Source organism: Rhamphochromis longiceps, linkage group LG19 (assembly GCF_057381845.1).
Source record: "Rhamphochromis longiceps isolate RC_006_pf linkage group LG19, R_longiceps_female_GT1.1, whole genome shotgun sequence".
Classification (NCBI taxonomy): domain Eukaryota; kingdom Metazoa; phylum Chordata; class Actinopteri; order Cichliformes; family Cichlidae; genus Rhamphochromis; species Rhamphochromis longiceps.
The window spans coordinates 2,862,033-2,882,338 of record NC_140575.1 but is presented as its reverse complement, the minus strand read 5'-3'; the positions used below and the strand labels follow the sequence as shown (position 1 = coordinate 2,882,338).

Below are 20,306 nucleotides of genomic sequence, written 5' to 3'. Positions count from 1 at the left end.
AAGCTGGACATGTCCTCTGATGATAGGACACCCACAGCTGGCTGTCTTCTGCAAACTCAGATCTCTTAGGTGACAGTCACAGACGCATTATGGGATGTTTAACCTCCAGATGAAAGACTTGGCCTGCATGCAAAAAAGTGGGTCGATATAAGCCTAACGAGTAAAACATCTGCCACATTTGAATGAAATAGTTAAGCAGCGAGTTAATAAGACAACTTCCTAAATGAATGGCTGCAGCCTCGTTGTAAAGTAAAGAAAAGCCCTGGTGTGCAGCCCCAACAGGCTGATGTTCAAGTAATACACTGCTAGAAATCCTGGTGTAATGTTAGAATAAACTCCAGGAGCTGCTGTCAATGATCATCCTGGCTCCAAAATAAAAACTAGCAGTTGCCATGTTACCTTTTAGGTTTAACAAATAAGCACATGTGAGTGAGTTGTGTGTGACATTCACAAACAGGGACGGGAATCGAGAACTGTTTTGTCAGTAATCACCCCTACACCGATCACAAAAACGAGGGGAAACGCCTCCAACAGTCAAACATTTGACCTCACAGCAGGCAGTTACTTTGCACAAATGAAAGGTTTATTTTTCAGACAACTTCTTACTTTCACTTCCTGCATTTTTAAACAAGTATCTGTACTTTCTACAGATATTTGTAGAACAGGCTCGTTACTTTAGGTTTAATGAATTTGCAGAGAGTTATTATTCACGTCACTGCATGCCATCAAGCTGATTTGAGCCTAAACAGTAACGCATGAAAGGCGGTCCCGTTCCCATACTAATCTCCAGGGGATGTCACATGAAACCTGATGATGTGTAACACAGTCAGGAAATCAAGTTGGCCGGTGTTTTTCGTTTTGGTTGGCAGAACCTGAGCAACTGCAGATGTCAGTGAGCACTTCAGCATCTCGCTATCGCTAAAGGTGCAGCTGCTGTACTTCACAGATATAGGTGTGTACATCCACAAAGAGCAGTAAACCCCAGAGCAGCAGTAGCCCAGATCAGCTGATCACAGCCTGCAGAACATCTACAGGAGATCTCAATAGAAATGACTGCGATTCCCACACTGAGCCACTACAGGCGAGTTTAGGGTTCCCCCACCTGCTGAATCCCACTTTAACAACTGACTGTGCTCATTTTCTTACACAGGAGCAAAGTCACCCTCTGCAATGTAGGACACAAAAATAAAAAAATATATCTATTTTTCTTCTTTTTCTTCTGATTGAAGCAGAGTAAAACCAGATTAAAAATGAGACTAACAGTTTGTATTCATCTTCTAATATTTTATCACTGCATTAAGGCACATAGCTCAGTTAGCTTTGCACAAAACGTCCTCCAGAGACCTACTCTTTACTTTCTTACCTTTCAGAGCCTGTACTTTTAATCAGTACTTCCACTTTTACTAGAATATTTTTTAACACTAGTATCTGTACTTCTACTCGAGTACAGAATGTCTGTACTTTTGCCACCTCGTCTATAAGCAATCAAAGCAATAACAGAATCTGAATTTCTTCTTATCAATCCCCATCCCTACCTACAAGACTTGTGGGTTTGTTGTGGCACAGTGTGCGAGAGACGTACCAGCACACTGTTGCAGTATTTGCTATAGGGGAAGAGCAAAGTTACTTTAGTCAGCAGTAACTGTGCTGTATAAAAGACGTGGGCACAGCCACTGTGATGTCACCACAACTAAAGCGGATATAAATAAATTCTGCATTTGCTCCACTTTTATAAACTGCTGGTTATATCCACCGTCTACATTCAGTTTATGGCTTTAATGTGTTACATCTAAACAAACTTTACATCAGCAGGTGTCCAGGTATACTGAGACTCACACAGCTGGTGGCAACAGTCAGCCTGGTGACTGCTGTCAACCAGATGATGTTTAATACTGGAAGCTGTCGTACACTTCTTAAGCTCTGATTAATTACTTAAACGACACAATGACAGGGAAAAGGCCTTACAACAGAAACAAAACATTAAAAAGTTGTTTTGGTCGTTGGCCAAATCGGGGCATCCCCAATACTGAAAGGCTGCGATCTAATATCTTCACAGAGGTATGGGACACGTTGTTTACCATGAAGTAAGTAGTGGAACACATTCACAACACAGGACTAGATTCATATCCAGGTTTTGAAGGAACTGTGGTAAGTAGGCCACTGTTAAGCAGAATTGAAAGCTTAATTAATTAAAAACTATTCCTTTGAAAAATCAGTCCATCCCATTTGTGTCTGACATGTACTCAGGGTCAGAAATCACAGTGACCCAATGATATTAAGCGGGAAACACTGACAGACCAGACTGTGGTCCTCTGGAAATCCTGATGCTCATGAGGATGAAACTTCTGCTAATCTTACCTTGACTTTCACCATGCGCTTAACAGTCTTGATCTTGGCCTCACAGAAGGCTCCTCTGTACTTGGCACTGACATCAGTCCCCACTGTCAGGTAGGCAGGCTCGTCTGCTACCTGAAATGCCAATACAAACATACACATAAGCAGCAGCTCTCAAGACTGTTTTGAGTTGCATTTGTGAAGTTTGTGTGATGGTTTCACTTTGTCAGTCTGTCATTTGTCAAAAGCCTGGAGAGCACATCCACGAGTCCTTGGTCTAATTCCAGTTTTAGGGAAATGGATCCTTTAAAAACTGATTACTGACGTACCTGTTTACATGATCATCCTGTTTACTGACTATTTGTGTGAAGTGGTTTCTCATCTCGACCCTTACCAGCTTACCTTTTTCTAAACATCAGCTGCTGCCTACATGTTCATTTTGTCTCAGTTGTGTTGACACTTTTCATCTAACTCTTGATGTAATCAGTTTGGTTCAGAAATGTTTCTTCCAAGAACCCCAAACATCAGATAACTTTCCTACCAGATACATAATGTGAGTGAAAGTAATTAGCTTTTTATTAATGGCAATAACAGCTAATCAAGCTAATCAATCTAAAAACCAGAATAAGACATGTACTAATTAGGTGTTTCAGTCTGTCTAAACATGCAGCCGGTCACCAAACAGCTAATTATATAGTGCTACTTGTCATAGCTCCTGACCCTTTATCATGCAGTTTTACAGGAATAATAATGTTGTTGCATCTGATTTAAATCAATCATATGTTTAGGTTAAAAAAAACCCCAAACAAATCCCCCACCAAAAAAAACTCAAAGGGATGAGTGGTCTTTGGAATATTAAAAAAGGGTCTTTAAATTATTTGCAAATCACTGTCTTCTGTTTTTATTTACATCTGACACACAGTCCTAACTTTAATTACAACACTGTCTCTAACAAATCAGTGGAAATGTGTTTACATTGTACAGCAATTGTCTGAAACCTGCTTAGGACTATAAACATTTGGCTCATCACTATAACAGCACAGATGTGCATGTAAAAACGATAAACCGACACATGAGTCGGAACTGGAAAAGCACAGTTTAAGTCATCTGTGTCTGGTTCCATCTGGGTCTCTGAGTAGGGTTCAGACATGGTGCTTAGACCGAGAACACCATCTTCAGTTTGTGTCGCAGGTCAAACACTCACCTTCATTTCTTCTCGGCTATTTGAGGGAGTCCAGCTCGAAAGATTTGGGATCGCTGAAAGATAATGAGCCGACAGATGAGGTTAAAGCTTGCGGTGGCACTGAGGACAAACAGGGCATAAAGAGTCAAACAGACCAGTCCAGTTTGAAAATCATGCTAAGCTAACCGACTAGCCACTCACTTGTGTTAGCTCAGGCATTCTTTTCTAGCTCGGTCAACCCACTCCCTCCCTCCCCTCAAATCTGCCTACTCGTATCAGTTCAAATATGTGGCCCAAACAGCTCGCAAAAATGTAGCTAGTAACCTTTACTTCCAGTGAACACCGGGTCCCCGGTTTGAAGAAGCGTCGGTGGTAGCTCGGTGATGGGCACGGTGCGTGAGCGGGGCCGGAGAGGGGCGCCTCTTCCCGCTCCGCTCCCAGCCCCTGTGAGTCACGTCGCCATCACAGCTTGCCATGTCAGCTAGCTGGGCTAACTGTATCACATCCACACCAAATCCGCTTGCTAGCGACCAGCTGCTACCACACAACCGAATGCCAAGGCGAACGAAGTCCAAACAGCGGGCGAACGGGACAAGCTGCTCTTCGCTTCGTAGCTACGTCTAGCTAGTTGGCTAACTAGCGACTCAACTAGCTAGTTACGGAGATTTAAACGGTCCGCTAGCAAATGAGCAGCATAGCTAGAGTCAACTCTAGGTCCCACTTGGTTACGAGGTCAAAGTAAGTTTTACTAAACAGTGTGAATCAGTGACACTAGACGTAACGAGAACTGCTGTAGATTTATTTATTTAATAAACGGTTGCTCCACAAAGGCGCCGGAGCTTCACATTTCTTCAGTGCAAAAACAACCCGACTGCCATTCAATTCAGACAGCTCCGACGAATAGCGAGCAAACGGACATCTCCCGGTCTCTCCGCTGACGTCCAGCTGCCCTCGGCCTACCGACAGTTTAAACTGTTCAAAGTTTTAGCTTTGTTCTAGGCAAAATATGAAGGTTTTATACTTACATTCACGGACACAGCAGCTTCCCCTCTCGCTCGGGCTGCAAAGCAATATACGAACAACAAGCTGTTGAGCCTCAAGCTCCGTTTCCTGAGAACACGATTGGCTGCGGTGACAGCAGTGGTCGCAACACAGAAATTTGATTGGTGGATCGATTTCTCATTTTCAATAGGACAGTCTTCACGCGGTATCGCTATGGGCTGATACAAACGCGGCGCCACTAGGGAAATGACGGCACCTGCTGGCCAGTGGTGTAATCAGAAGCGAGTTCAATAGAAAAAAATACACACGGCGATCACAATTGGCCGTCCACGCTTTGCTCCTGGCTGTAGCGCGTCTCTATTGGCGGAGCGGTCTTCCTCGTCTGTAGCGATATAACAGGAAGCCTTCCCGTGCTGGATTTCTGAGCACCATATTCAATTCACAGTTCATACTACTTGTTTGTCGACTGGGCTGACCAGAAAAATAACACGCACGATTGTGTCAGATATAAAGTTTATACGGATTTTTACATAACCACAAGCAGCGGGCGCTGGTTTGTGACCGCTTTGTATTGCCGGTGACAGCGAATCGAAACAACCGGGAAAAGGCGCTTTATGACGTACTTACGTGCCCTGTTGTTATATGCAGTGTTTTCACATGTACGCGGAAATCAAAGAGGCCGTCTCCTGCCCCTTCCTAATTCGCTGGTAACTCATGACTTGAGAACATACAGTGCACACTTTATTAAATGTGATTTGGTTCGCTGTATGAACCACGCTCTACAGCTTTACCGGATAGATGAGCTGCAAAGACAAAACGGTAGGCGTTTGTTTGGCGTACCGACGCCACAGGAAGACAGCACGATCATGTCGTGGTGGTCACAGAGAAAGTGACGCTGTCATAGGTCCAACTACACCAAATCATAGGCCACCAAACAACAAACACGCATAAATACGAAACAGTTTGATATTATTTATTGTTAAAAACACCCCAAACACATTAAAACATCTCATTTGACCTGCTAATCGTATTTTGCATTAATTTTTCATTAGTTTAGAAAGTGAAATCTTTTTGTTCAAAATGACCTCACTTTGTGATGGAGGTCTGGTATAAACAGTAGCGTGCGACACGGGCGGCATCACGGGCCTCGGCAAAAAAAAAATGCTTGTACTCCTGCTGCCCCGACGTCAGCCAGCGCATACTGGGAATGGCACAGGCACCGATCGGTTTTCTATCGCCCATTTGCTGGGAGTAAGGGCGCCCTCCGTTTGCGGCACAGAGAGGAGAGGGCGGGGCGGCGGGGGATTCTCTGGCTGGAGCAGCATCTAATAACCAACTCGCAAAATAAAACAAAATAAAAACAAAACAACAAACACGAAAACACCAGACATCATGATACAGACTTTATAACCTAACTTTATAATTTGCACCGATGTTTTTTCAAAATTCTGTACACGAAAAGTGAGCGCGAGAGCCCTCGGTGCGCCTGCTCGCTGCTGAAGTCAAAGTAAACTTTATTGTCATCTCCGCTACAGACAGTCCAGTATGTAGAGAGACGAGACGACGAGGCTGCAGTTACAGCAGTGCAAGTAAACAAACAATATATATAAGAAGAGTAAGAAAATAAATATACAGTTTAGGACCAGGAGTAAAGGGATCAATAACAATTTAAAATTTACAGTTTGATGATTTAAAGTCTCACACAAGCCGTCGAAAGGGGAGGGGCCAGCTGCTTCCAAATAGAGCACATTTCATTTATAATGTTGTAAATCCAAGCCCATCATGGATTCATGATTTGAATCCTGGGTTGTGTGAAATCCCAGAAATGCGCCTTAGACAAAGAGAATCTGTGAACTAAGGTCTGTTAGGTTAAGTTGTGGTGATCCTTGGGTTGAGGGATTTCTAGAGGGAGTGTTCGCCCAGGGCGCCAAACAGGCTAGGACCGCCACTGTGTATAAACCTACTATAAAACCACTAGTTAGTAGTATTCATGTGGTTGGAGCTCTGCATGCAAACAAGTTTGTTTTCCATTGTTGTTGTGTTTATTTAACCAATCAGCTGACTGAAACACTGAAAACTGTTTGTTCCGCAGCAAAAAAGTATATTTGAAAGGTGGAATTAAAGTTTCAGTGCTTTTGAGATTGTTTGGATAAAATACTTTGACAAAGATCAGTTTTTAGTTTAAACAGTTTCTCATCCCTAATGTTTTTTTGCACATTGTACAAACCTCTGGGTTCTCTCCAAGTCACAACAGATTTATAATCACTGTTTATCAACACTCTCCCAAAAAAAGTAGTGTGAACTTTCATTCAACTTTTATTTTTAAAGCTGAAATTCAAACCAAATACAAGACAACAGATGTGAAAGTTTATGAACTATAAAACCAACAAAAGAAACAGATGCGCCCGTCAGCAGAGGATGAGTTTACATGTTGTCTTCATCCGAGTCGTCCTCTTCTTCCAGAGAATCCTGAAACACAAAAAGCAGTCACCTGAATGCACTGCCCACCACATGAAGTAGAACGACTATGGAAATACGTTCTCTACTCAAGGCAGACACAAATATCAAAGTCGTAAAAATGAAGGCTGATTCCAAGAGTCGACCCTTACACATTCACACGTTATTAGGTACAAGCTCACGGCGTGTCTCTACCTCCGTCCAAAGAACTGTTTTGGTCTGTACTGTTAGATGTTCACAATGGTTAAAATGAAGCCCTCCACAGTCTGACATCTAATATCTGCTGTGAGATCCAGCCGTCCGAGACGTTTGTGGCCAGACGCCAACGGGTGACATCAGAGCAGCGTCACAGTGGTCACATCTGTTTGTGTTGGATCGTCTATCTGCTACAAAGGATTTTCACCCACCTTGGCATATTTTTCTGCTTCCTCTCTGACATCTTTGGGTACCAACTCGTGTCGTCCATTTGTGACTGTAAGAGAACACATGTCACCATGGCAACCACAGCACTAATGAAGAATTACTTGGAGTCTTTTTCCAGCTTGTCTTAAAGCTCAACATTATTCTGCATGTTATGCTTCTTTATTTGTCTCATTAGCTTAATGAGGCCGCGTGCAGCTCATGGATTGGTCAGACAGCCAAGAGGCAGTGACATCACAGGAACTCAGTCCAGTGAGCGAAACCTTCTGGATTGTCATCATCCCTACATGATGAAGGCGTCAGCTGACATCACTGTTAAATCTAGAAGCTTCACACTAAAAGTAGAGACAGACAAACGAGTGGACAAGAAGCAGAGCACTGATGGTTCTTACCTTCTCCAACCCAGCTGAGCTCCAGCTCAAAAGCCTTATCCTTAACCTCATCGTGAACAATGTAGATTCTGCAAACATCAAAATACAACACACTTTAGGAAGACAGGTACACCACGTGTGCAATGTACTTTAGACTTGCACTTTACACAGTTCACTTGCAATTTTTCTGCACTACAGGACATGGGAGTTTCAGTTCCCCTTTTCTGCACACACACACGCACACACACACACACCTCTCTTACAGGTGACACAGTTCAGCAGTTCAGAAAAAATGAGTTTGGAAGTTGCTCACTCACATTTTGGCGACCTCTTTAACCAGTTCTCTGCATGTCATGTCCTTCATCTGAGACACACACAGAGGGAACAAGCAAAGATAGTATCAGACACACTGATCTGGATTAGGAAACTAATATTATTCATTAACTATTAATCTGATTTTTTCTTTTACAACACAAATGTCCCAGAAATATCAGAAACGTAACTGAAAATGTTTTTTTAACTAAACGTGTAAAAATGCCTTTAAACATTCCTAAAATGTCAGTGACGTATGTGCAGAGAATGTTTTACATTTTAAAAGAAAAAATAAGCAATCAAAATATGCAGATCTCAGAATTGTAAAGAAAAGGTTGAAAATAGACATTTCTTTAATAATTATGTTGGAAAATGTGTCAAAAAAAAAGATGCCAGAAAAACTTTTTTCTTTCTTTCTTTTTTTTAAATATACTGGTGGTGCCAGTGCTGCGCTTCAGCTCCCAGTAGATGCAGCTATGGAAGAAATGTGAAAATCCCAGGTGATTTCAGAAAAGCTGACCTCTGACCTTGCAGTGACAGTCACCGGGATTCAAACCTGTTTGAGATTTTGTTTGGCGTTCTCACCCTGACCTTGAGCTCGAGGTCACTCGACACATACCTCAACAGCCTTTTACGGCTGCGGTTAAAAAGGTCAATATCAAAATCACATCTTGAAACTACTCGAAACTGTTTTTACGTGAACCTCAAACATTATTAAATTGAACCTTTTGACTTTGTTTTAACCTGAGTCACAGTTGAGGTCAGGATCAGCTGCTTTACAGACACTGACGCCACCAGCTCACATGTGTTAAGGTGACACGTCTTCATTATCTTATTAAAGATTTGTTAGTGCGAAAGCTAAAGTCGTGGTTATTTGACAGATGAAGAACTGGATCTAGAATAAGAGTGCAAACAGAAAACTCATGTGAATGTTGCAGGTTCAGACTCACCTGCAGTTTTTCAATCTCAGTCTTGGCAGCTTGTTTTGCCTTTCCGATGGCACATCCCCAGTAACCCTGCGCACAAACACACACACAGTGTTGTTACTGCTGCTTTAACCAACCTGGGTTCCCACCATATACAGATGTGAGAGCAAACTCACGTATGAGATGCCGGACGGGTCGACCATGTAGAGCTGGGAACCGTCGTCTTTGTCGTATGAGCCAAGGATGAAACTGAAAGAGCAACAACCAGAACACACTCATGAAGGCATCGATTTATTACTGTGCTCCTAGAGTGAAGGAGGGACCGTGATTAATAATAATACTAATAAATAAGAAAAACTACAACATTTCATTTATTATGTTCCTGAACCTACAACTTCCTGTCCACTTCATTCAAACTCAAATTCAAGAGGTGACCTGAGATTTTTTTATTTTTTTAAATGTCAGAAAGTCTTTTCTTTTGGTTGGCTGATGTTTACAACAACGACAAAAATACCGCCCACATAAAACATGAATCCTTTATACATTTTGGGGTAACCCTGTGATTACCCTAACTGCATTAGAGTTTTTAAAATGGATATTTTGTTGCTTTAACCATTACAATGTGAACATCCACATATTCAAGAGAAGGCATCTCAATCGAACATACATCCAAACGTAGGTAAGACACCAGAACAACTGGGACCAGGGCTCTCAAAGTCGTGGCCCCGGGGCCACTTGCAGCCTGTATATTGACGTGAAGAAATCGAACACAGTTTGTCCCTTGAAGTGACAAACTGTGTTAGATTTGTTTGTTGTTGTGTGCAATGTTAAAATGTTAATGACAGAGTCGCACACTAACGTGTACACTTATGTCTGCACTTTGATTCTGTTACAGACAAACACAATGACAGCAGAGGTGCTGCCACGTGTCTGTCCAGAAGGAGACGACCAATCATTTAAGTTTGAGACCCCCGACTTAGATGAATAAACACCAAAGGAAAAAATAAGAAAATCCATTTCTGGAGCAAGTTGTGTTTAAATGACCTCCAACTGTTTGATAAAGGCTTGTGTGTCAACTATATGCTGCTCCGCCTATATGCTTCCTCACCCTGATGGCCTGGAGAAATTCTCTCGACTCTCAAAGATGCACTTAAGAATGAGAGAATCCTTCACATGAGGAAAACATACATTTCCACAAGGAGAGGCTCTCTCTGTCACAATCCTCGTCTTTTATTGACATGCACATCCACACAGGTAACCAACTAACTGTACGCAGCACAACACTAACATGACAACACTGATTGTTTACTCTGAACACAACACTGAGCTGTGGTCCTGAACACATCATGACTTTGATCTTTGACAATGAAAGGAACACAGAGCTGAACAATTACAACTTTGAATCTGTCAGGCCTAAATAAGTTTTTCCATTTAGCACATGAAAGTTGTGTATTTGTGGGCGTGTCCCTGAGTTTAAGGTAAATACAGCAAAGGGAGGCTGTGTCCCAATTCAGGGTCTGCACGCTTGAAGTACGCATTTTGAGTGCGATTACGTCACCGCCACACGACGACGGCTGTCCCAATTCAAAGTGTACTTCAAATGCGCCGTCGATTTCCCCAAATATCAAGCGTGGTCCGGTGCACGCTTCGTGGTCCCATATATCCCACAATTCATAGCGCGGCGGTGGGTGTGGATAATTTTGCCGCAAAATACGGCAGAAGCAGAGCGGCCGAAGAGTGAACTGTCAAAAGTAAGTACTGAATATGATGTCACTTATTTATGTGCGAATGTTTACTAATGAGGAACATTAAAACATTATTGTTGGCCACATGTCGGCAGAGTTATGTGACATTAGTGATGTTTGTACTTTCAGCGTTAACTTTGTTTTAAAGCCTTTAAATATACGCCGTTCAATAGTCGACCTTAATCTTACAGAGATTGTGATGATTTTGTGGATGATTAAAGTCAGTCATATATCCACAAACACAACAAGCTGAAAGTCAGTGATGCTGCTCAGTTCGCAGTCCTGAATATCACGGCACAAGCAGGATTCACTGCACTGTTAACGTTAGCTGTGTTATATTGCTGCCTCTGTTCGGTGGTGTCGAGCCAAACGCACTTTAACGTGTGTTTGAACGAGCTGACGGTTCACTCGTTAAGCTGAAAGAAAGATGCTTTAATCACAGCAGTCACACATGTGTCCACTGCACCATCTGGAACTCTTCTTGTTTACACTCGTAATAACACAAACACTAAATCCTGCTTCTCTGTGCTGTTGTGTAGCAGTGTGTACACCTGAGACTGTCACCTGTCTGTCTGTCCTGCACTCTCTCTCTGTTTCTTTCTCTCTGATTGTGGAATAAAAGTATGAACATGTGTTTATAAGTTACACTTGTGTTTGAATCCTGCAGCTTATCACACATTTGATTTCTATGTGTGACACCTGCAAGTGTCCAGAGTGAGGACAGACTGAGGGACCCACTGCTGCACATCATCTGTGAGGCTTTGCACCCCTGATGATCCACCAGGACAAACTCAGCAGTGTGTGAGGAAGAGGAGGAGGAAGAGCCAGCAGCAGCTGACAGATGGAGAGAATAGACAGACTGTTCCCTGTTTGTGAAGGACTGCTAGGAAAGTTTAACATAACTGTCTGTGCTGAATCAGTCTTATTAGGTAATGTTCAAATAATGTGATCATCCCAGTGTTTCCAGTGTGGGAGAAAGTACTCAGAGTACTCAGGGCCTTCAAGTTACACACTATGAAAGGCAGCAACAAGTTTAATGTTCAGAAACCTAAAGTCTGTATCAGCAGCAGAATGGAGCTAAAATAAATGTTGGTTTCAGTTCTATGAAGCTTTGAGTATTTTGGATCAGTAGCTGCTGTGTTTGTTGCATCATATTGCTGTAACTGTTTATATGCTTTATATATTCTGAGCTAAGTTGATCTATAGTGTCACATCATATTCTATAAGGATGTTATGTGTTTGTAGACTTTCTGCCCAGTTTGACCCATTTAGCAGACGTCAGCCTGTTTAAGGCTCTGATGTCTATTCTGTGTGACTTACAGCAGTTATGACATGGTCTGATTTTCTCACCCAATAAAGGAATATTTCATATATCAGTCTACTCTTCATTCTATCAGACACAGTTATCACAGCTCGTACATTTTCTTTTTATAAATATATGTAAGCATTGAGCCAAATTTAGTAATGCCAACGTATTAAACAAACAATATTTGCCTCTTATATATAACACATCTGTATACACACTGTCAAAGATACTCGTCTTTGAGTGAAGATTTAAGGTGATAGAAAATATAAATAAATGCAACTTGAATCTTTGACACAGAGTTCAAGCTCACTGCTGTGATATATAAATAATGATAATCTGACAATACATATAATATTGGCCATATTATATTCCATTACCACAGTGAGATGACTTTAGTCTCATGAACAACATCAGCTAATTGTTGTTTACTAGCTAATCTTGAATGACTGTTCAGCACAGAAATGAAGCCCAACAATCATGTTTTACAGTCTCGTGGTCTCAGCCTCAGACACTCAACTAATCACAGTGATGTCATGACCAACAAAACATTTTTCTCCTTCATTTCTGTCACACAAAGCTGTATGAAACGTTTCCAGCTGTTAGTATCATGGTTGCTAGGCAACCTGAACAGCGCGACGAAGGCTAGTCCCATTTCACAAGCCTCTCACTTCTGCACTTCTCGTACTTACGGTATAGTACGCACCGTACGTAGTGCGCCGCGTACTTCAAGCGTGCAGACCCTGAATTGGGACACAGCCGGAGTCTGACAGTCAACAGGAAGTGATATCACAGAAGTTCTCCCCCCCCTCCCCCACCGGGTACGTACCTCAGTCAGTCATCGCTGTGATGTGTGTAGTACATTTGGATCATTTTCAAAATAATACATATGATAATTATTATTATAATATTTGTACAATACTTTATGTCACCTGAGCTGTAAATGAAGTTTGACTGATGACGGCTCTAACATTAGAAGGATCCAATATGAAAAGGAGCATCAGCGGTCTTTTCTAGTAAGAGGGTTTAATCAGGAGCCGTAGGATGACAGCAAAGCTCAGGAGCGAGTCGCGACATAAATGGTACCAAGCTAAACTTTAATGCTATCTGATGTGATTGTGTGAATGAGGAGACTGAAGCGTCTTTTAGACAAAATGACTCCGGCTCAACACGAAGGAGGAGTCAGACAGAAGCTCAGGGTTTATTTGAAAACGCTGAAGGAATAGAAAACGTGACGGCAGCTCTGCTTCATGTTTTCATAATGTTAACATAATTACTGAAACTCACCTGCAGCCAAACGGCCTCACAGCGCTGTACAACGTATAGGCATGGACATACATGGCCACTCTGTCTGAGAGGTGCTGCAAGGAGAGGAAATACTATTAGATTAAAACCATTCAGATCCCCCTTCTGTGGCCCCAGACACAAACAAGCACATGGTATTTGCTAAAATGATTTTATATGATCGATCAACTAATTGACCAGCTGTTTTAGACGAGAGGCATTATAAGAAATCCTGCTACTATACTAAGAACAAATGATACCATGTATGCAAAGGCAAAGTCCCTAATAGCAGCTTAAAAAGGAGGAAGTTAGACTTGTAGCACATTTGAATGGGCTCCTTCGTCTCACACACGTTCACTGGGTGAAAATACCTCGTTGATGCCAAAAGGTCATTTCAACCAAGCTACATTCAACTACAGCAGATGAGTTAAAGCAGCACAAGCCCACACCAGATGCCACTCCTGTCAGCTACGGACAGGAAGCTGGGGCTCCAATCAAATCAAAGTGGCTCACCTTATTAGCCAATAGGAGGGAAGTGTTGCCTGGTGAAGTGTGAACATATGTTTCACTTTAATTTATGCTTCTCTCATGTGCGCGCTTATTACTTGCTGTGATTCGATGCCTCAACACTGATTTCCTAGCTCAGCTGATCAGTAGCTATTAGGGGACAAAACGGTTTTTGCCCAACTGCAAAGTCCATGTCCTTGACAACAATCTGGAGGCAGAGCATTTATAAGTTTGATTCTGTGTTTCCTCAGGTGGTTGCTATAATACAGAACAAGAACATTAGAATACAGAAGAACTGACAAAGACTTTTTAAGCTTCCAGGGACGGCCGTTTAACCCTTTAAGACCTACCATAGAACCAAGTCTGCCAGAGCTTATATTATATTTTTACCTGCTGTGGAGCCATTTTTGGGAGCATTTCAAGTTGCTATACATCAATACAACCATTACAGCCCAGATTTTAATAATATGTATTCATTAAGTGCATAGTAATTACATAAATTGCAAAAAAGTGCAATAAACTACAAAAAAATTGAAAATCGTTTTTGTTTTTTTAACATATATTTGTAGTTAGAGAAATTTAAGAGGCTTATCCCTCAAAACTGTAAATACAAAAAAGTTGCACAAAATAGTTTCCCACCACAGGAAATTTATTTTGAGTGTCTTCATAGTTTTATTTTTGAAATACACCAATTTTTATACACTGCAGGAAAAACGAAAAATAAATATTATACTGCAAATTTGCAAAAAAGCAGCATATGCATCAAAATAAACTATTTCCAGCAGTGCAATATGAGTCGTAAGCATCCCAGAAACGACACAGAAAGTCATAAAGTCAAAGATAACTTTTAAAAAGAGCAGTATAGGCCCTGAGGCCCTGATCGCAAAAAAGACTACATTTCCGCGAAAATGACGTCACTTCCGGTTTCGGCCAGGTAATGGCGGAAATGCAAAAGTTCGTGCTGACGTCTATTCCAACGTAGGAAGTGTTTTGAACAGCTGATCGGATCGGCAAAGCGTGTTTCTGGAATATTATGTTTTTGTTGCTGCAAGCGCTTTTTATGCAGTTTTTGCAAAGCTTTATGTGGAAGGAAACCGTGACCGAGGACAAGCTGATGGCACAATATGTAAGTACAACTCCTCCGGTTTCATATGCAAAAAAAATTTTTGCGCTAGCTTACGTGGTTGCAGTGCTACCGGGATTTAAAAATAGTTACGCATAACAGAGCGTTCCCGCTCCGATCGGCTCTAAAGGGTTAACACATCGATCCATGGAAAATACACTGTTCCTCCAAGCATCCATGCTAGTAACATAGCTGCATGTCACATGATACAGCAGAGGAGCAGTTTTTAACTTTTTTCTTGTACAACCTGGAGTTTCAGACATTTGGCTGCAGAGCCACATGTGACTCTTTGCCCATCTTCAGTGGCTCCCTGTGGCTTTACCAAAATAACTAGACAAATATGAACACGGCTTATTGTGTAACATTTGAAATGTTTATCCATCGCTGTTGTGACCTTTTACATTTTCTTACTTTCAAACTGAATAAGCTACGATTCCAAAGATCCTGTTTTATTAGTAACATATAATTACTGTTTATTTTACAGCTGGAATTTCATGAATAACACTTTATTTTACTATTATTATAATGACAATACAAAATTAAAATACCCGATCATAGAGAAAAAAAATGGTAACAAAAGACAACAGGAAGCTGATGCGTTACCTTCAGGGGAATGTCGTGTCCATAGTTTGATCTGAAGTTAGAAGCTTCTTCTCTGGCAACTTCAGCGAGTGAGCGAGCATCAGCTAATAGGCCAGCTACTGCCTGTTGAGAGAGAAGCTTTACTTACACATATTCATGTCACAATAAGTCTGTGAACACACAAAATAAAATGTTTCACAAACAGAACGTGGTGACCATTTCAGAAAGTGATATCCTGCAATTTCCAGGTACAAACATCTCTAAGTGAGACAGTGAGCTGCGGATGGAGCGGGCCAGAAGAAACAGCGTTTCGGTCTCATCGAAAGCTTCAGTATGTTCAGCATCTTCAACATCCAAGAGATCATTTGGATCGCAGACTGGAGCAGCTAGGGATCGAACCACCTTCAGATTAGTAGATGACCTGCTCCACCTCCTGAGCTCCTGCTACACCATTTATCCATCTATCACAACTGGTCCAACTTCCTTGGACCAGTTGTGATAGCTATTGTAGCTCAAACTGCAGAAACAGTTCATACTGGTTCTGATACATGCTGAGCACATCCCCTGCTCAAAGTGCCGGCCATGGGCATGTGAGCATCAGAACCGGACCACGGTTCTTTTACACCACGTGGCTGGCTGGGACACCAAGTTAGCCAAGACAGCTGACAGCTTATCACTTTGTGTCAAAGGTTGTCTTTTTAGTCTGGTCTATGAGGCAATGTCGCTTTTGACACTATCCAAAAAAAAGATGAGCATGAAGACAGTTTTCTTTGCGCACCGATGCACACATTTATGTAGCACACTGAATAGACCTGAAATGTTTTTGACGGCTTGTGTGGTTACCATGCCAATGTGTCTGTCGATGTTAAAGATGCGTTTGTTGGAGCCCTCCTCGTACAGTTTAGACAGGACTAGCTTCTCCACCCCGAACACCACCCCATCCTTACAGCGGATTCCAATGGCTGTGCTGAACATCACAACATGGAGACATACTTGAAAATTTGATCATGACATGTCTGGAAACTATTCAGAATTATTAGCACCATTAGCACTCTGGGTTAGGAAGTCAGTTGGTTATCAACACTGTAGAAAAACAATTTTTTCTTCATATTTACACACCACATCACATTCAGCGGGGTCTGGTTTTAGTTTAAAAACATAGAGACTGACCTGCTGTTCTCTACAGCCTTCATGGCATACTCCACCTGAAACACTCGACCATCTGGAGAGAAGGTTGAGGCCGACAGGTCATACTGCAAGACAAAACAGAAATAGCAGCTTCCAATATTAAACTAACTACTGATATTAGTAGCTGGAAAGGACAGGTATATAATCAAACTCACACTTTCATGTGGCCTTAAAGTTTTAATTAATTAAAAAAGAGGGATGACTGACTTGTAGTCTAAAATCATTTGCCCAACTGCCAAAACATGTGCAAAATATATTCAGGGACTGTATACCTGAACCCTCTGAGGAATACACCCAGACTTAGCTTGGTGTGTTGGTAGAATTCAGGAAACTAAAGTATATTTCATTCTTTGTGTGAACTGGACTACTTATATTCACTTTCACCTCAGGTGCACCAAACACCTCATTGGTACCCTGTTATCTGACAGTAGCAAGGTAAATGTTTATGTTTTTAAAAAGATAAAGTTTTTTGTTTTTTTTTAGAAAGCCTTTGTTAAATAAAATGAACCCCAGTGATAAAAAGTTACTCTTCTCATAGAGAGAATTTAGCTGGCACGCAATTCTGAGTCATTCTGAATCCAGTTTGATGGAGGCTAACATCTAAACACATAAATATCGTGAATTCCTGTAATTACAGTGATAAAACGGATAATTAACGCCACAGTAGAAAGCTTTTTTAATTCTTATAAATTGTTAAATTGACAAAAAAATCCTGAATCGGGACTAAATTAAACTACTTTCAATTTCAGTTTAGCTTCTGTTAGCAGGCCTCATTGTGACTCAGCAGGCTAACACTCTAGCTAGCTGCAGACTGAACTGAATGAACATAATTTGAACTATAAAAGCAGAATATTTTCCGGAAAACAGGACTAAAGACAGACTGATAAACGTACGAGTGTACGTAAGTTAAAGCTTCTTCTCAAAAAGTACTGAAACACTCACCCCAGTCCCGATAGAGCTCATTTTAATACCGACTGTAAATTCTATGCATAGGTCCCATAAAGCGCTCTCAAACCACTCTTCCGGTGCCTCCTCACGCGTTTCACACAAACTTCCGGTGACAGCCTTTTACAATAAAAGCTTAAGTTACATTAAATATAGTTTTTAAAGCACCACGGTTAGGTGTATTTAAAAAATAAATGTCTGACAGATGATAGCTAGATATGGTATGGCGCTGTAGTGATTCATAGACTCAAGATGATATAGTGAAAATAAATAAGTAAGCATTTCTGGAGGATTTTAAATACATTTAAGTAAATTGTACGTGGTTTTAAATATTTTTTTTTAGCAAAAGATTATCTTATATTACAACAAACTCAGATGAAGATTTTTATTTACCATCTAATCTTTGTAAACCATAAGATAAGATAAGATAAGATGCTGTGAAGGGGATTTTCTTATTCAAAGAAACAACTCTACAATCATCCATCCATTCATTCTAGTCTTCTCTGGTCTTTTTTTTTTTTAAATCCTTTTTAAGAATTGTTTGGGAATTTGCCCATTCCTAAAGTTCTTTCTATCGCTCTGATAAGTTTCTTTTGGTTTTTGTCAACCAAATCTCTTTGACTTTGGACCTCATATTAAGAGTTTCAGTGAAAAATTATCAAATGCAAGTTCAGCAGTTGGACTAAATTCCAAGTCTGTATTTTTCGGCTTGTATTGGGCTGAAGCAATAACAGCTGAGTTCATGTAACACTGATTTCTATGACAAGCTGGTGCAGTCTACATGTGGTTTGTGGACTTGGAGAAGGCATTCGACCGTGTCCCTCGGAGTGTCCTGTGGGAGGTGCTTCGGGAGTATGGGGCGGTAACCCTATCCTGGGCAGGGTGAACTATTCCCTTTTTGTTCTACTGATAGGGCTCTTTTGAATTACTTTTTGTCTGGTCCCTCACCAGGCAAGATAGACCCTGGATTTTGATTGTTTGAGCCGGGGGTTTTAGGTGCCTGCTCTCAAAAGCAGTAAATTGTTTTATTTGACTGGATCATTATTTTCATTAAGTTGAAGCTCCAAGAATTTAATTTGTTTTTATAAAATTTCAGTTTGATTTTTGTAACAGGCTTTAAATCTTATGCTGGCACTAGCTTGGCCAATATTCAGACTAGACATTTATTTTCGTTTCAACATATCTGAAAAATTCAGCATCTGCCATGATTAGTGCCTCTGTTCTGCCTTTCAGTCCAGGTTTCTCCAGTAGGATTTCTTGATATCGACCACTTCATCTATCTGACGACATGTACAGGAGGATGCACTGGTGCGCCTGTACATGTCGTGCAGGGACCTGTCCTTCCGTATTGCTTCCTCTTCTTGCTCCCCTCTTTCCTGGGTTTCTGCTGCCTGAGATGTTTACCTACAGTAATAGGTCAATACAGTAATCTGATGTATTCATTGGTCTGCTTCATGGATTCTGCCCACTTCCGTCCACTTAGCGTAAGGGTGCTGGATTTGGGTTGAAACCCTCCAAGCACGGTAAGGAGCCTTCTTGTCTTGATGTGAGTGACTTCTATCGCCTCCTTTGGCCAGCTTATTCTCCCAGCAGGGTACCTGACGATCGGCAGGGTGCAGATGATTGCTCAGATCTTGTTCTTCCCATTAAGACGTGTCTGACTTCCAGAAATCCTACCAGTGACTGGACAAAGCTGGACTGAAAGACAGGCCAGAGACACTGATCATGGCAGCACAGGATCCATACCGGCTGGGGTCTGCCACACCAGGTAAGACGACAGGTGCAGGGTGTGCAAAGGTACCTCTCAGACAATCCAGCAGGAGGGTGCAAGACGGGCATACATGGAACGCCATAAACGTGAGCATAGAAGTCCCGAGGTCAAAATGGGACACGCCCTATTTATTTCGTTTATATTATGATGGATACAAATATGTCTAACCAATAAAAACAAATTGTTCAGAGATTATTTGTAAGAAAACTGTAAAGTTTTATTGAGTCTCAGTACGATCAGGGTGGATTACAGACCTGCTGAAGTTTAAACAACTAAAATGTTGTGAATTTCATAATCATCTTTTATTATTTTTGTTTCCTTCTTGAATCAGCAGAAGCAGCTTTGGTCACACAAGATTGAAAAACATTCGTATACAGTTCATTAAAAAATAGGGATAAGAACAGAAACTGTTTTCATTTGGTGACTTAACTTTTTCTTTTCAATGACCCATGAGGAGCCACCGATCAGCGTTAAGGCAAACAGAAGCTCCGCTTTCGATTAGAGTGACAAACGTCTGATAAGTGAACAAAGAATCTACAATGAGTGATGAAGATCGTTAGCGTTCATTAGTCAACTAATACAAACATGTACAAGTTTGTGTTTGTTTTTTCTATAGTGAATTTACACTTTAACAGGAACAGAGAACTGGACTCAAAACGCCGTCACACAGCAGTAGCAGCGCCACAGGAAGTCGATACACATTAAGATCCCCCCTGGACACACAAGCGCCACCAAAATAAACAGAACCGAAGAGGCAGAAAATGCAAACGGCAAAACAACAGGTGAGGCCATGTGTGGCACAAAAATAAAACAGCACACACACACTTGTCTTTTACTGACTACTTTTGTCTGT

The 20,306-nt window shown here is 41.3% G+C and overlaps 2 protein-coding genes and 1 non-coding gene across 5 annotated transcripts in view; all 3 read right to left on the bottom strand.

Annotated features, from left to right (window-relative positions):
- Positions 1 to 4,688, bottom strand: part of arid4a (AT-rich interactive domain 4A) — a 36,469-nt gene extending 31,781 nt beyond the window's left edge. Inside the window, exons 1-3 of one of the 3 annotated variants that reach the window (XM_085390528.1) lie at positions 4,543 to 4,688; positions 3,539 to 3,637; positions 2,359 to 2,469 (exon numbers count right to left, since the gene is read on the bottom strand). In XM_085390528.1, the coding sequence (XP_085246654.1) occupies positions 2,359 to 2,469; positions 3,539 to 3,544 (117 nt within the window). In that variant the 5' untranslated portion in view covers positions 3,545 to 3,637; positions 4,543 to 4,688. Of the gene's footprint in view, positions 1 to 2,358; positions 2,470 to 3,538; positions 3,638 to 3,841; positions 4,054 to 4,542 lie in introns of those variants that run through there. The other 2 variants (XM_085390530.1, XM_085390529.1) reach the window with 2 other exon arrangements.
- A 2,124-nt stretch (positions 4,689 to 6,812) lies between these two features.
- Positions 6,813 to 17,789, bottom strand: psma3 (proteasome 20S subunit alpha 3). Its single transcript, XM_085391323.1, has 11 exons — positions 17,680 to 17,789; positions 16,720 to 16,802; positions 16,393 to 16,516; positions 15,571 to 15,672; positions 13,341 to 13,414; positions 9,182 to 9,254; positions 9,030 to 9,095; positions 8,085 to 8,131; positions 7,789 to 7,856; positions 7,384 to 7,448; positions 6,813 to 6,988 (listed from the first exon to the last, which is right to left on the bottom strand). Exons 1-11 carry the CDS (start codon positions 17,698 to 17,700, stop codon positions 6,944 to 6,946), a joined length of 768 nt encoding a protein of 255 aa, XP_085247449.1. The 5' UTR covers positions 17,701 to 17,789; the 3' UTR covers positions 6,813 to 6,943.
- Positions 7,603 to 7,682, bottom strand: LOC146646009 (small nucleolar RNA SNORD53/SNORD92). The gene has a single exon (XR_014908973.1). It is a non-coding gene; the product is annotated as a small nucleolar RNA SNORD53/SNORD92 (small nucleolar RNA).
- Positions 17,790 to 20,306: the final 2,517 nt, after the last annotated feature.